The sequence below is a fragment of the Hippocampus comes genome, unplaced genomic scaffold (genome assembly GCF_001891065.2).
Source record: "Hippocampus comes isolate QL1 unplaced genomic scaffold, H_comes_QL1_v1.1 scaffold174, whole genome shotgun sequence".
Lineage (NCBI taxonomy): Eukaryota > Metazoa > Chordata > Actinopteri > Syngnathiformes > Syngnathidae > Hippocampus > Hippocampus comes.
In genome coordinates this window covers 5,534,396-5,550,799 of record NW_017805983.1, presented here as the reverse complement: position 1 = coordinate 5,550,799, position 16,404 = coordinate 5,534,396, and the positions used below count along the sequence as shown (strand labels likewise).

The 16,404-nt window shown below is 42.0% G+C and overlaps 3 protein-coding genes across 8 annotated transcripts in view; 1 reads left to right on the top strand and 2 right to left on the bottom strand.

The window, feature by feature from the left end:
• Positions 1–2,563, bottom strand: part of pacsin1a (protein kinase C and casein kinase substrate in neurons 1a) — a 26,948-nt gene extending 24,385 nt beyond the window's left edge. Inside the window, exon 1 of the mRNA XM_019891684.1 lies at positions 2,376–2,563. The gene's annotated coding sequence lies outside the window, so the exon portion shown is untranslated. The remainder of the gene's footprint in view (positions 1–2,375) is intronic.
• A 2,010-nt stretch (positions 2,564–4,573) lies between these two features.
• Positions 4,574–10,867, top strand: smim29 (small integral membrane protein 29). Of its 3 annotated transcripts, none has more exons than XM_019891222.1 (5): positions 4,574–4,673; positions 5,454–5,722; positions 6,224–6,249; positions 6,349–6,454; positions 8,855–10,867. In XM_019891222.1, exons 2-5 carry the CDS (start codon positions 5,618–5,620, stop codon positions 8,915–8,917), a joined length of 300 nt encoding a protein of 99 aa, XP_019746781.1. In that variant the 5' UTR covers positions 4,574–4,673; positions 5,454–5,617; the 3' UTR covers positions 8,918–10,867. The 3 variants fall into 3 exon arrangements, with proteins under 3 accessions (XP_019746781.1, XP_019746782.1, XP_019746783.1); XM_019891223.1 differs by having other exon boundaries at positions 4,579–4,673; positions 5,451–5,722; XM_019891224.1 differs by lacking the exon at positions 4,574–4,673 and adding an exon at positions 4,680–4,913.
• hmga1a (high mobility group AT-hook 1a) lies at positions 10,750–16,261 on the bottom strand. 4 transcript variants are annotated; one of them, XM_019891220.1, is made up of 5 exons: positions 16,145–16,260; positions 15,214–15,312; positions 14,426–14,506; positions 13,394–13,447; positions 10,750–12,513 (listed from the first exon to the last, which is right to left on the bottom strand). In XM_019891220.1, the coding sequence occupies exons 2-5, from the start codon at positions 15,295–15,297 to the stop codon at positions 12,442–12,444; spliced, it is 291 nt and encodes a 96-aa protein (XP_019746779.1). In that variant the 5' UTR covers positions 15,298–15,312; positions 16,145–16,260; the 3' UTR covers positions 10,750–12,441. The 4 variants fall into 4 exon arrangements, with proteins under 4 accessions (XP_019746779.1, XP_019746777.1, XP_019746778.1 ...); XM_019891218.1 differs by having other exon boundaries at positions 14,426–14,521; positions 16,145–16,253; XM_019891219.1 differs by lacking the exon at positions 16,145–16,260 and adding an exon at positions 15,916–16,067 and having other exon boundaries at positions 14,426–14,521.
• Between the last annotated feature and the right edge of the window lie 143 nt (positions 16,262–16,404).

The window sequence follows — 16,404 nt, the reverse complement described above, 5'->3', positions numbered from 1 at the left end:
AGATTTTATTTATTTCATACATAAAGGGTCTGTCTACCCGATAAAACAAATAAATTCCGTGCCGAGCAACAGAAACACGACATGACGCAAGATGCTTCACTTGAAAACAATACCGTATACAATAACATTGTTTGGAGAAATGCACTTACTGTTTTGTAAATTCCAATTCTGATCTGGGAAATGCACCAAAGCAACTGAGAAAAACTGTAATAAGTGTCTGGAGACTCTTACAAAGGATGTGAAACACAAACAGGAAATGAATTCGGACCTCCCAGCATATGTCAGCCGAGACGAGGGGCCTATAGGGGTAAACGTACATTAATATGATAGGTATTTATATTACAACATAGCCTTTAATAGTTGTTTCCACAATGGAAACAATTTGCATAATTTCAACCGTAATAGCAGAGACAGAAAATACAAAAATGGCATGAAGGGGAGAAACCATTTGTACAAACACAATGCACAAAATAGAAACATAAGATATTGTTGGTGCTGAAACTATCTCATCCAATCTATCAGCGATGTTATTTTTTTGTTTGCAAAAAATAAAAATAAAAAAAAGAGTGCAGAATTTCAAATTTGACTTATGAGATCTTATTAATGTAATAAACTTGCTTTCTTTACTGTGGTTGTGAACAGAATTGGTAAAGGCAAATAGACAGATATTTCTGACCATGGAATGTTGGAACACTCATACATGTTCAGTCAGGCTGCAAATGCATCCACCATTTAAAGCTTGATGCAATAAACACATTACCACAAACATTGGAGCCATCATTTAGCAATGATGATGGTTATACCGTAATGATTATGTTGTGCAACTGAACCATATGCATTATTTTATTTTATCCTATTACATAATATACTGCAATCACTGTCCGCTGGTAAATTTCTTGACAAAATGTAGAAAATATGGAAATTCAGACAAGATGTTGTGGAAGTGAATTTATATAGGCTGGCAGCTCGGCTAATCACAGTCGTGTGTGCACTTCAGCGAACTGCAGTGGGGCCAATAAACAAGTGAATGGTAAGAGATGAATGCAAAGCTCAAATCTGAGGTGGCAATGATTCATTCAGTGATTACACTGACAGGTAATTGCCTTGGTTTAAAAAAAAAAGTCAAACGTAAACAAACTCCAGGCATCGTATGTCGAGATGATGGATGGACGGACGGTTAACGGATAGATAGATAGATAGATAGATAGATAGATAGATATCAATAAATCATCCTCTCCCCTCCCCCCGCAATAAAATGGAATCACCCTCACTGATGTTATGATCATTATCTTCTCTTTCTTAGGGGCACCTTGGCCCTTGGCAGACACCCACTCGGGCAAAGTGAGCATTCAGAACCTTGGACAGTTCCGCACTAAACTGCCTGTGCGTCAGCTTCTGTGTCATTCTTTGAAAAAAACAGATGATTTCGATTGAAAGCAATGCAGGCTAAACGCCTTGGTGGCTGCTGTGTCATTTGTGAGCTGCACCATTTCTTGTGAACAAAATGTTAACTCGCCCCTAAAAAGCAGAGCGTCTACAGAAACACACATACCGCCTCTGATAACAAGTGTGGCTGCAGCGTGATGCTTCCATCAATTGTAAACATGTACGCATTTTAGATAATTTTGAAGACCACATGCACCAAAACCAAATGTGGTTCGACCTCTCTGCTGCTGCTGCTGCTGCTGCTGCTCGTTGTCAAAAAAGAAAAAAAATGCAACAACCAATTACATAACGGCACAGAGGGGCGCTCGCATTGAGATTCCTGTCCTCTACACGAAAAATCCATCTCAGAGATATAACAGTCAGTTATTTCCAATTAACAACAGTTGTGTGCTTTTCGTTTGAGTGTTCTTGTTTTTCCATATGGTGCATGGAAAGGGGAGAAATTGTATCAGTGTATAAGTGTCCATCTTTTCCAGACATGGCCACCATCTCCACCTACTACAATAACATGGCAACAACCTTTGAGGACGCCACTGTTCCCATATACCCTACATGCAGGGAACCCCCCCCCCCCCGCCCCCCACACACACACCGAATCGCTGTTGCAGCTTACTCTAGACAAAAATGCGTCATTAAACGAAACAAAACAGATTGTATTTATTTCATACATAAATGGTCTGTCTACCCGATAAAACAAATAAATTCCGTGCCGAGCAACAGAAACACGACATGACGCAAGATGCTTCACTTGAAAACAATACCGTATACAATAACGCGTGCATAATTTAGAAGCTACACAATTGCCAACGATCATGAACGGATCGCGTTGGCAAATGACGCGTGAGATTCCTGTACCCGAGCAAAACAATTATGGAAGGATGCAAGTAGCTGCGCATCGAAACAGCGCAAAACGTGGCGCACTCGCTTACCAGATACACACTGCTTGCCGAGCTGCACCGAGTCCAGCCTAGCCTTGACTGCAAATGATTCAGTATTTCCCCTTGCGGTGACAGAAGGTGACCTCCGCAAGACTCTGCAGCCTGATCACGATGCACGCAGCAAGAGGGAGCACAACAGCACCGCACAGGCGCGACGTGGGAGGATGCCCCGCGGTTTCCTTTCAATGGATCACACAAAACTGATTCCAAGACGTGGCTGACACAACAGATTATTAGTATTATGGTAATTATTATTATGATTATTATATTTACATACTATACATATTATAATACATTCAATCCCAACCTTTGTTTTAACAAAGGATCTTCTAAGTGGGGCCGATTCATTACAGTGTATATATATATATATGTGTGTGTGTGTGTGTGTGTGTGTGTGTGTGTGTGTGTATACAGTATTAATATGACCGGAGTGGATTATTCCAAATCTAGGTAGAGTGAGAGTTTCAACAGAAAGAAAGAGCCCCAATGTGATTTACACTCCCAAAACCAATCACTGAGCAGATGAGGGAAGAGGGGCGTCACTTCTGTTCTTGTCAATCAAGTACACTTGACACATAAAGCATGGGGTGGGCCGTGGGAGGGTGTGGGTGAGATGTATAGATTTATTTGAAGAGCATTCTTTGTGAAAGCATCTGGTGTGCAAACACTGCACACTTTCCAATGAAAGGATTTTTAAAGTGTCTTTGCTCTGTAAATGTTAAAGACCTCTCATAATGGGAGAGATTATATACTTTCATGATTATGGTTTCAAACAGTCATGCACATTGACCCATTCTTTTGCGATGCAGTATTAGTGATCGGGAAATGGCGCTTCATGAAGCACCTGTGATATTTTGTACTCTTCTAGATGGTGCTCCCGGTTTAAAGATAAGACTAGTGCAATACGTACCCCATTTTCAATATATTTTGAGCAGCAAGACCATATCCCCCCCCCCCCCAAGCAAAAAGCAAGTATCCATTTCGTGTGCGTCAAATTCAAACTTAAAATGGCAACAGTGATACATAATGAAAAGGAATTGTAGTTCAGGCGCTTTGCGTACCTTAACTCCTTGCAGATGGAACTCCGAGGGGTGTGCAACAGGTACCACGTGCTTGTACAATATAGCTACAAAGCATGAATGGCAGGTTAATGGAACATACTAAATTGTCCCTAGGTGTGACTGTGACTGTGAATGGTGGCTTGCTTGTCTTTGTGTGCCCCGTGTTTGGCTGGCAAGCACTTCAGGGTGTAAGCCGCCTCCTGCCCGAAAAAAGCTGGGATAGGCTACAGCATGCCCGTGACATTCGCGAGAATAAACCGGTTCAGATAATGGATAGATGGATGATTCTTGGATTTGTCTGTAAATATTAAGTTTCCAAATAGAGTTAGTATTGAATACTTTGAGTTTTACAGCTTCTGAGAGACAGGTATACACATGAAATTACAGAAATCTAATTTCTTTATTATGATGTGGTCAATAATTTCAACTGTATGGTTTTAAAATCAGTTTAAAATAACTAAATTGATATCTAATGCATAACAAATGTTATTAGACAAGATAGAATTTAGTTTGAATGTCATTTTATTACTGAAATCTACCATGAATCCACCAAACTGTTGGGATCATAATTTGAATAACCCCGATTTTTTTTGGATCACTTATCCCACTCCTTGTAAAACATTACGAAACAGATAAACTGAGGGTGGGATTAAAACCAAGATTGTATTCCATGGTCTAATGAATGTCATAATCTGCAGTTCCATTGTCCAAATATCGATCAAATTACGTTTAAACAAGTGGACCCGCTCTTAAAACTGCCAAAAAAACATGCAAACCACTCACTGTGGCACCCCCTGATGGGACAATATGAAAATGGTTTCATTAAATTAGAATTAATTCAGCAATTATTTCACAAAAGACATACAAATGTTAAACGTGTTTGTATGAAATATGTGTAATGACATACAGTATTTACAGTAAAATAATTCACCATTTATTTCATCAGATAAATAGATTTAGGAAAAACAGGTCGCTTGGTAATGAAAATACTCGGTGTGCCGCATTAAAAAAATGACGCGGGCCCAATTATGTCCAACCTTGGTCAAACTCAATCTCAACAATATCTCATTTGAGGTTTGGGTTCGAAATACTGTCCCAGTGTGAGCGAGCATATCTTATTTTGAAAGAGGAAGCACAACTGTCGCCCTCGCTACTACGACTGACTTGCCAAACAAAACCTAAGCTGCTTGCGGAAGCAACACAAATAAATCGGGGTGATTCACAGAAGGTGAGTGGGAATTGAAATTGTCTTTTTCCGAAGCCAACAACTCGCCTCGTGTAGCCAGCAAGAAAACGAACAATCGCTTTTCGGAGATGGCCGTTTACTGGGTCGAATAACTTTTAGAAGGCGTTAGCTCGCTTCGAAGCTAACCGATTTGACGCATGACAAATGCTGTGCTTTTCAATCCGGAAGTTCATTGTCCACCGTCCATTCTTAACCGCGCTGCACTGAAGACAGGTCGAGCAGGTCGGCGCCCTCAGCAGGCAGCGAGGAAGTGGTGTCTTCGTGAACGCTTGAAAGCTTCAATCACCATGAAACCTTGAATCAACTTCAAAACCATGATGCCAACTTAGTTCTTTTACAAGCAATGGCATTTATGTACCGTACTTTGCGTACTTCTATCTAAAATATCGTCATCGCGATGCCCCGTGCAATATGCGTATCACAAAGATGTGTGATAAACTGATACTTTCAAATGGAATTGTATGCATCTTTTCTGACTTTGACGGATCGGAAGCAAACTTAAATGGGCATCACCATCCAATGGAAGAACAGTATCTAGAGGCATTACTAACACTAAATAACAGCGGCGTTACAATTAATTGGATAAGAACACATTGAGTCTGCCCATTTGGCCATATGAAAAATTGTATTTCTTTCATTAAATAATACGAATGTAATTTCTTGCACTACATGTTAAATATTGCAATAATATCTATCGTGTAATGTTCAACACCCAAATGTACGCTCAAATGTGTCATGCCCTGTGTGGTTTGTCCCAAGTAGGAGGAGCCGTGCTACCCTGTGGAAGTCACATGAATGAAAAGGATGAGGCCTGATCAACTAGGAGGCAGCTTAAGGAAACAGCCGCTGCAGAGTGTGTGTCCCAGGGTGGGGGGTTTCCGTTTTCTGTAAAGCCCCCCTGTAGTCTCCCGCCCTGATTATATGCAATGAATAGTACCACTCCGTCCCCCACCATTGATGGGGACGTGGCGGTGGGCTATGTTTTGGTGCCATTCTTCCTCATCACCATCATTGGAATAGCTGTAGCAGTGGTAAGTCGGCAGATAACTTGATGTGAAAATATTTTCTATTCCAGTTGCTGTCAAACTCTAAGCCAGCTAAAACATACTTAGCTCTCCAAGTACCTCCATCATGAACAACATTAAAATACAGTAGCTTAATAGTGTTAATTAAAAAAACAAAGGTAGAACATTTAGTCCTAAAATGTAGAGAAAATATTATTCTAAGCCACTATAACATCATAATTATATCTGTTAAAACAATAACATTGATCTTAAAATAAGGAAAAGAAACAAATAATGACTCAATTAAAATGTATTGCAATTAAAATCAAAAGAATTTTAACCCTAATGTTTAAAAACAAAGGGCACCTATTACAAAGCAACTATTCATCCTCACACTCACACCTTTGCACAATTTAGAGTCTTCAACTAACCTAACATGCATGTTTTTTGGTTGCATTTATAGCACACCTGATGTGTTTTTGAAAGACATTTATGAATAACAATGTCTATTTCTGTCTTCTGTTTCAGGTCTTGTACGTTCGTAAGAAACAGAGGTAAAGATGAAGTCTCCCGCCTTGTTTACAATGGACCAGTTCGCTATGATTCATGTCTCCTCGTCATCTGCGTTTTCCTCTTTCATGTTGTTTTCGCAGACTTGACAGACTCCGCCATCAGTTGTTGCCAATCTACTCATATGACCCCTCAGAGGAGGTAAATGAAGCTGAACAAGAGATGCTGTGGCGAGAAGAGGACACCAGAGTAAGGCACACTTTTCATTTTCACTGACACCTTGGGGGGGTATTTTTGATTGATAATGCACTTGTACAAATAGATTTCTGTGTATTTTTTTTTCTGTGGTTTTCCTTGTTTGCTTCATGCTTTCTGATGCGGCCAGGCTGTTAGACTTAGTTTCTCACAACTCAGTTCCTCTTATATGAAGGGAAAACAGCTGCAACAAGTTGAGAGAAGAAATCACAAAGAATGTTTCAGGGACTTTTTTATTTGCAAGCATAATATCAAGTTATGTTCACTTTTATGAGCACATGACTATGACTTGAGCTTGGATATTATATGCTTTAAGAATCCATGTGCTAGGATTGATACCATCGAGTGACATCTATTTAAGCTATGTGAGAAGATGAAGCCAAGCATAAAGTGCATTCGTTTTGTATAGCGATTGCAGGGCTGTAGTCTAACATTTTGCACTGATGCGCCTTTTATCTTGGTTGAACAAGCACCAGTTAGGCGCACAAAAATTTTCAACTGCATTACATTCAACATCTCTGTTTTACAGGTTAAATTTTATGAAATGAAAAACACTGTATGCAACACTATGTTGACTGGTAAATGATTCACAATCTGGTCAACCAAGTTCTTAATTTTAAATCCAGTCCCGCAAGACAGGGAACTCATTGAAAAGTCTTGGTACCGAAAGTGCTACTGCAATGCAGTAACGCGACAGTAGTTATTGACACAGGTAGGGCTGGCCAGTATGGCTGTAAAGTGTTTCATGATCAAGGCTCGAATTTCTTTTTTTTTTTTTTCTTTCACAGCAGCTTTGCGTATCGGTAACATAATTTGAGGAGACATTTTCTAATTTATAGGGGTTTAAAATAAATAAAATTATGAAAATATGACAAATGAGCCATTGGTTTTCTTTTTTTATTCACGTTGTCTATAACAACAAACTATTGTCTGAGCGATTACCGGTAATTTAAAAAAAAAAAAGAAAAAGAAAAAAGAAAGAAAACCACGGCCAATCAGAGCGTCCCACCATTCACTATATCAGATTGACTGAGACAATGATGTATTTGTTGAGTGAGGCTTTGGAGGCGAGGAGAGCTTTTTCCATCTTCTATTGCCAGGTTGCACAGGATGCAACCTCAGTTTTTTTTTTTAGTGTCACCATATAAAATTAGGGTACCTCCAAGAGCCCTGGCTTGTCCTTGTTGGGGTCCCAGGTGAATTCTGGCGAGAGGTGAGGTATATACCCTGGACTGTAACTGTGAGCTAAATTAGTTGTCTAATAGCAATTGGGAAATTTTAGTGTCTACAAAATGGCTGTCAAAGTCATGTTGCAAACCCTTCCGCAGTCATTTTGTTACTTCAATGAACCCAGACCAAATCACAGCCATAAGATTCATTGTGATGCAAATAGCACTGCATATTTATTAAATTATTGACCTGCAATACTTTGGCTGTTGTCCAAGTCTTGGTCAAATGCTTCGAAACAGTAGATGGCAGTGTTTACTACACATGAGATGAAGCAGTAAAACATAGCCACTCTATTTTAATCCTTATTTGCACTCAATTGCGTATTGTGTTGTATTCAAATTAAAATCCTTGTAAAGTGAAAACAAGTACTCTGGATTTGACACATCACAGAGAAGAGATTGCTGTTAACAACCCTGGCAAACCTCTAACGCTTAAATCAACGTCAAATGAGGCTTCAAAATAATGAAAAATCAAGCTCTTGTCTCAGCTCTTGAACGCTGTGGGTGTGTCTACTGAATGAGCTGGAACTACAGCTGCCCTCGACTGTCAAATGTCATTCGAATGCCACTCATGCCAACTCATGCCTTCATGTTTGAGCCATGAAAATATATCTCATATAAGCTATATAAGCTAATGCAATGTCGATTGGATCGCTACAAACCTAGTTTTTAATCAAGCTGTTGCTTTAATAAAAGCGATGAAACAATCGGTACGAATGTGCTGCATAGATGAATGAACCCCTTGATAAATGACACGATATGATCTGCGCATGTCGCACAGCTGTAAAATGGCTGTTGTGATTTATGCAGCGGGGGCAATAAATGGCAGATCAGAATAGGTGATGTCGCATGTAGACAGCTGACCAGAGATCTGCAGTTGGAAAGATTTCAATGACCAAAAAGTCTCCATGTGAACCCGGCTGGTGTGCGGCGGGCGAAGTGACTCGCAATTGCATCGAGGAATCGCTTATGTGGAGGAAGGTGCTCAAGTTCTTATAGACTGTAGTGGGGATGGTGCAACTCATAGAGAGGTCCAAGTGCGTCACTTACACTATTTTAGCCACAGACGATAGCGAGATGTCCACTTTGAGTACTACTGTACATACAGTAGTTGTGAACATTTCAATGTGAATGTAACACTGAAACGTTCTTTTCTTTTTGTTAGGTCGTTCAAGGTTGGGCAAGAAATTATCAGCAGCGTCGCCCTCTTCTGACCAAAGATGCCTGAAGAATCCAAACCACGGCAATGCCAGAGAATACCTGCACTAACCACAAGCATCGTCCTTTGTTTGTTTTGTTGCTTTGTGGGAGAATACCCCCAAGCCCCAAATCTTCAAGTGCAAAAAGCAAGGCATAATTAATAACATATTGAAGGACGCATTCAACCTTGACCGTATTTAATGTAAAGTATTTAATCACAAGCGTTCACTGAATTTCATTGTCCAGTGTTAAAAGAGGTACACCTTCTCCGGGACAGAACACATTTACTTCAGTCTTGAATAAGTGAGCTGTTAATGAATTTACGTGAATTTCACATTCAATTTCACTCAAGGAATTTCTGGGCTCCGTTTTTGTTTTCATTTACACAGAAAACAATGACGAGCTCCGATCTGTGATCTGGATCTTCAAGTGGTTCTTGCCAAATCCTGTGAGTCGCGTGGAAGCCATGAAAACCTCAATTTGAACATAAACAAGATCCAGTGTTCTGTTTGAATGACTCCTGCTCCAAATATGTCCTGTGCGCAAGACATGGCACCAGCAAAGATACACCTCCAGCCAGCGATGAATGCCATTGTTCTGACTGTACCCACCACATTAACTTTATTGCCCTCAGCCTGTTTGAAGCCATTCTGGACTGTGATGAGCTTGTTCGTGCGGGTGCATCACGTTTTAACAGTTGGATTCATTTGAACAAGTTATGCATTGCAATGGGGAGAGAGGAAATGTGTTGCGTGTTATTTGGTTGAATTGCGACACTCTTGTTGTGTTCCTCAAAATGTTTTTAACTGTACAATCATGCCAGAGTTGCACTTGTTCCTGAGCCACTGAGTTCCACTTGAACCCGAATGGACAAACTACTGATGTAAATTTGTCTGCACTGTTATGAAGCTTCATTTTTAAGTTTACTGAAAGGAGACATTTTTGTTGTCGTGTTTGCTGAAATAAGACTGGAAGGTGACTGCATTGTCCCTGCATCACTTTCTAAGTCATGACTAGTGATTACACTGGTGGAGTGCTGACAGAAAATATACTTTTGGCCAAAACCCTGTTTTTTTAAATTGTTATTCATAAATGTAGATATTGTATTGAATGAAGTGATCCTCAAGCACCTCAGAACGTGTACTGATTAGATCTCTGACCTAAATGCCCCAGCTAGCGTGTGGCTAAGAATTGAAAATATTAGTTGAGGTTCTTGCTTGAACAGACAAATCTCCAGAAGTTTCCAGGTTGTCTGGCCGGAAAGATAAAACGTTGAACGGTGAATTTTTCAGGCTGAACCAGAAATGCACTACAATATAATTATTCCAGGCTAACTTAATTTGACCTTTAACCTTTGAATGGATGTCCAACTGTTCAATGTTTCAGTACTTTTTGCACAACTTATTGATCTCTAACAGCATTGCAAAATACTTTTTCCCCCTAGGACGTCCGTTTCTATACCTTTCTTTGACCCTTCCAGTCTCTGTATATTTGCTGTAACCCTCTGACAGCTGTAAAACTCAAATATCAGTGGCTCTCTCCTGAGAAATCCTCTTAGCTTCGCATTGGCAATATTCAGTGTCTTGGTGCCATGATGTCAAAACGTGAACAGCAGAGGATGATTTGAATACCAGTTGTAATGAAACCAGGAAAGCTCAACTTGGACAAAAAAATTGTGAAACACAGAGCAGTTGGACACGAAGAGTTAAGACCAGGTCAAATTCATTTCGCCTGTCAAGGTTTTGGTGAATTTAAGGTCCGTCCTGAAATTTCAGCCTCAAGCCAAATATTGCCAGCTAGAACAGACTTTCAAAACGAAGCATATCCCCAATTCCTGTTTTGAACAAATGAGAGAACAACGACAGAAAATTATCTTTATTGACCATTTCATCTCATACAAATTGTCGGGCACCATAGAAAATATATACATTGTACATTTATATACGGTGTCCATTAAAAAGAATGATCCCATCCTCAACAGTTTACAGTATATAAATGAACAGATGTAGATGTCAGTTTGCGACGTGAATCGGATTTTGCAGAAGTTGATGGACAAAAAAAAAAAAAGAAAACACTTCATGGCAATTGTTGGGCAAAAAGCAGAAAAGGTGTCCAACCTTAAAATGTTTCAGTGCACTAGGAGAAAAATAAAAACTTACGAAACTACCACAGTCAGCGAACACAATTGTCAAGCTGACAAGTCTCCCTGACTTGCTTCTCACACACACGCACACACACCAGCCAGAATGCAAGCTTCAGTTGTGCGCAAGCCGAGGCCTGTTTCAATCAGGTATAAAAAAAAGAGGGAAAAAAAAGTTTGTAATAAAAAGAAAACCTGTCTGGCTCATGCCAGAGTACACAGTAACACAAAAACAGTTAAATGCACTGATATAAGCTCCTGAATGAGGTATGAATGTCCAGGCATGGTATAGTCACTTTGCCGTTTTCCGGGTTTATTACTGAGGTTGTAGCAGCTGAGGTGTGTGGAAGAACTGCCATGGGGCCACTTCACCGTTCTTTTTTGTTGCTGTTGCAGAAAGCAAAACACGTCTTTAAAAAGGTTTATTTCAACTAAGTAAGGTTATGGGAACCCCTCTCGGTGAATAAGTGGCCGCTAGGTGGCATAAAGGGGGGGAAAAAAAGAGCAGTACCGACTTTCAGTTTTATTATTAAACTGCTTACGGCTGTACAGTTTGTATTTCAGTTGACTGGGCGTGTGCGCAGGCAAAACCGTCTGTAAAAAGCTCCCTGAACAAACGACACTGATACTCTCAACCTGGAACCCTATGCTTTAAAATCGACAACACTTGAAAAGAAGCAGCACACACGTCAATGGTATGAAACTGGAAAGTAACAAAAAAATAATAAATCAAATAAAACTAGAGAACTAGTTGTCTCCCCCACTACACATCAATGACAGAGGAGGCCGTTGATAAGCTAAAACCTAAAATGTCCTACATGAAGGTTCTTTCTACTTGTGAGCAGTGACACCGGGAAGGAGGGGTAAAAAAAACAAAGTATACATACCACCAGTGAACTATTCTCATCCTAAACACTGAAGCTCAACTCCATCTAGCGTACGATGCGAAGGATAGGTTAAACCACATCACACAAACACAAGTATTGGTAAAAATCACCTTTGTCCTGTACAAAACAGAGAAACTACAGGCCCTACCATCTCAGACGCAGGTATAATCAGTAAGCAATATTGAGTAAATAGAAAACAAACAAACAAAAAAAGAGACTACAAACCATCTTTCAGCATTAAAGAAAATACACTAGCCCACCTTCTCCAATATAAAAGACTCGTGATATCATGACATGGAGAAAAAGGCTGTCGTCCGTCATGTGAGACTTAGATCTAGGCTTGCGCAAGGTCCAACGTTTTCATCCAGTGCTGTTGCATGAGAAATGTACTGTGTTGGCCCTCACTTGAGCCGAGGGCCCTGTCGGTAATAGTGGCCATGAAAGTGGCACCGGTGTTGGAGATACAGTCCAGTTATGGTTAACAGTAAGTCAGTATGTTGAGTGAGGTAACATGCGTTGTTGGTATTACTGGTCCTCTTCCTCCTCTTCTTCTTCTTCCTGCTCCGATGACTCCTGTGATGCCTTCTCTTCCTTATCCTAAAATGGGACGGGTGGGGGAAGAAAAAAGAAAACACTTCAGTCTGTGCTCAAAAGAAATGCTGACTCAAGTTTCAACATGTCTTTCTTATGAGAGGATCAATGTCTTTCCTAAATCTTGATTAACAAAACTGTGGCGTGAAGGCGACCAGGGGAGGGGCCAGTGACTCATGATGGTGGACTGATGAGTCACAATGAAGCATCCAGCTTGCTTCACTCCCAACTGGCTCTTTTCATTCATAAAAATAAGTGCGGGGTAACTACGGGTCATTTCTCCATGTGACTAATGTGATCCAGGCGCCTCCACTACTCGTGCACATAACACACTTTTACTACAAAACCACATCAACTTCCTTGATGGGAGCAACATGCTCCTGGCGTGCTGGTGTCAACTTTTATGTCGCTATAGAAAACAGAGATGCTCACGTGGTGGTTTAACTAAAATAAACAGATGTTTTTTTCAGGGCGGGGGGAGCTACATTATTACATTTATTTCCTGTGTTCTGACGAGCAAACTTTCACGGTAAGGAAACTGGTTGACAACTGTCATCAAAAGCGACAACAAATTTGGGATATTGCAATAAAGAATCAAAACGAGCCCTGTGGCATTTGTATTTGAGCAACAACTGTCCAATGCATGTGACTGACCTTTAACCTATTTCACCATAATTGAGTCAGAGAGTCAAACTTGGATTGCTACTTTTATAAATCACCCAGCCAATTCCAAGACAAGCAGCAGCGATTGTCATCAGTCAAAGTCAAAATACTGGGAGAAAAAAGTGACTCATCTTGAAGGATTTTGGCACACATGTGTGGAAAATATTGTGCCCTTAATTCACCATACTAATTCAAATTCAGTTTAGGGCAGAAAGATTCCTACCTCCTTCTTGGGTCTGCCTCTGCGTTTCGCACCAGGAGCAGATTCTGCCTTTGTCTTGGGGGAGAGGAGGAAAAAAAAGTGTGATTATATCAAGTGCAGTGCAAAATTTTAGTTTCAGTGCCATCATGCAAAATGTATCCGCCCCATATTATGGTTTACCATAATAAAATGAAAACGTCGGGAAAAAAGGGTTTGCAGTAAGAGCCTGGAAATAAAAACAACAGTTATCTTGTTTGTCTCAAAGGGCAATGTGCATTTGAAACGCGAAACAATTTGTTTAGCGACTGGCTGCCTCCAGGTGGCAGCAGAGCTCGAGCAAGGCGATATGGACAAGGGGCACTGGGTTCATTGGCTATTATCTGGAAGGCCAACAGGAACTGCACACAGGGCACTCCAGTTCGCTGGCCACCTGGTCTGTGGCTCAAAGACAGCTGGTGGAAGTGAGCGTGAACATAAACCCTCAGCCACTTGGCCTTCTTTTCTAACCCTATCTCACCAACGCCGGCGTGAGCATTTGCCTTCCCTCACACGTACAGTAGCAGCGAGTACAATGCACATGGGAGTACTAGAGGGTTCAGGGCGAGGGAGAAAATCAGCTGTTGCTATGGAGACAACAGGCTGAGAAGAACTTGGACTGTGTGCCGGGTGGGGGCAGTGGGGTGGTGTTTGATGTCAGGGTGGAAACACTATTGCAGCCTCTGCAGCGACGTCGTCGTTTGCATGACATGCTGCAGGATGCGGCAGGACAGGAAGTACAACGCAAGCATCACTCTGCACTTCCTGTCAAAAAAAAACGCTATTTACAATAGGAAAGCCATGCATGACAATTTTGGACAGGGGACGGGACGGGGGAGAATTGTCAAGCAAACATTTCTGTAAGACATCCTTGATGCCAGGAAATAGTCCAAAATCAGAATTCAAGGGTTGGCTGGCCTTAGTAGGTTCTGGTAATGACGTGGTCATCAAGGCTGAGCTGCGGCTGAAGTCGTTACTTTGCTGCCATGCGATGTGATACAGACATGACAAACTTACTTTGCCCTTGCTGGTGGGCTTGTTTTTGCTGCCCTTGGGTCGTCCTCTGGGCCTCTTGGGAGTTGGGGATCCGCTGGGCTCCTGAGGATCAGGACACTGGTGTTGAGAAAAACAAAAGGGAAAACCACAGTAAATGAGTGATGAATGAGTTGCAAACAATTTACTGTGTGCTAATAAATGTACTGTCAACGACCGCAATGAAACAGACACACCTCAATGTTCCTACACTGTAAAACTTGTCAGTAAAAAGAATCATGCAACCAATACATTTGATTAAAGGGCCATCTCCTTTTGTGTTCTTGTGTCAACCTGCACTGGTGAGCCAGTTTACATAGAATCATCTCCGATTGGATTTCGAGCTTGTTTACTACTGCACCTCTTCGCCACCAAAGCAATTCAATACACTATGCAGCGTGGCGGCCATACGAGCCACTCTCAACCTTGCAATGTCAGCCATTGCATAAGGAGTGGAGGTGGGTCTGAGGGGGTTAAAACTGGTTTGGGGGGTGTTGGGTTACAAGTTCCTGACCAACACAGGAAGTTTGTTGATGGGGGTGTCTACACCTCCCATTAATCATGGCTGAAGCACACATACAAATTGGGATTCATAAGGAGCACCAACAAAATCAAGAGTTGCATTTCATGTGACGCTTGAAATGTGCCACGAGCGTGATACAGTAATGCGACACATTTTTCATAATGCGTGGCTGTGTTGCAATGAACAAACTGATGAGCCATACAAATTTGATGCACTTCTCAGAAAATGTGCAACTAAAAGTTTTAGTTACCTGAGGAAGCTTGCGAGGTCTTCCACGCCCCCTCTTCTCTGCCGTCTCCTTCTCCTTGGATGACACTGTCCCCTTGTCGCTCATATTTACTTCTCACACCTAGGAAATAGAAACCACACCTGGTCAGAGTCGCTTGAGAGACAACGCTCTGAGCTCACATAAATGGGGGTGGGGGATGGGTGGTGGTGGAGGAGAAGGGGGAGGAGGAGCGGCAAAAAAGGCGCAAAACCACGACGCATCCAGCACTTAAATCAACGCTTCCAAGAGGCTCTATTCCAGTCCCGCGTGCGCCCCAAAGAGCAGACCACGCCGCCTCGCGGATCTCTGTCGGACCGGTTTGCATGGTGCAGCCATGGGCTACAGGCCTCACACTTGCGTTCAAATACCGCCCGCATCCCGAGGCCCATGCATGCTTGCACCCCACTGGTACACACATGCACACAATAACCCGGGAAAGCTCGGTGTGCGGTTTCGGTGTCGTACCCTTCTCACATTTACGCACAAATATAAAGAATAAAATCCCCAAAATGAGCCGGAGAGTGCGAACGAGCCAGCGAAGTGCGCGTCGTGTTTTGTGGCGGGTCAACAGCATACAATAGGCGGCTTCTCATTGAAAGCATGTCGCTTCCTCTCACTGGAGCAATTGCAAACCGTCTCAAATCGTTGTGAGGGTGCATAGCTACATGCAAAATGTGCACTCACCTCTGTCGCTCAAGTTTAACCTCCAGCCTGAATTACACAGCGAAATATCCCCTTTAAGCCCGGTGCTTATACCCAGTTAAAGAGCCCTGCACCGACCTACAAAGCGCCGTGTTCAGTCGACACACAAACACACAGCCCGCCCCTTTAAATCCAAGATCATGAAGCATCAAAAGCAACTTAGCATTGAGGAAGAGTTTTTTTTTTTACGGATACGACGGGTTTTTCCTACCAGCAGTTTAAGCGGTATATTCCAACGTGGTCCTAAAAATAGCATGTGCGTCTCCTCTCCGGCAGATAAAGGAAAAGGCGCCAGTCAGGAGGCGTTTGGGGGCAATATAAAGAGCCGCCCTCATGGGAGCAGGAGGACTGGGGGCGGAGATATGATAAGTGGGCCACCAACGGCACTAGACCGGCGCGACCCCCAATACCCCCCCCCCCCCCCCCCCCCCCCCCGCCCCCGGGGCTCGGCCACACAATAAAATGTACGTG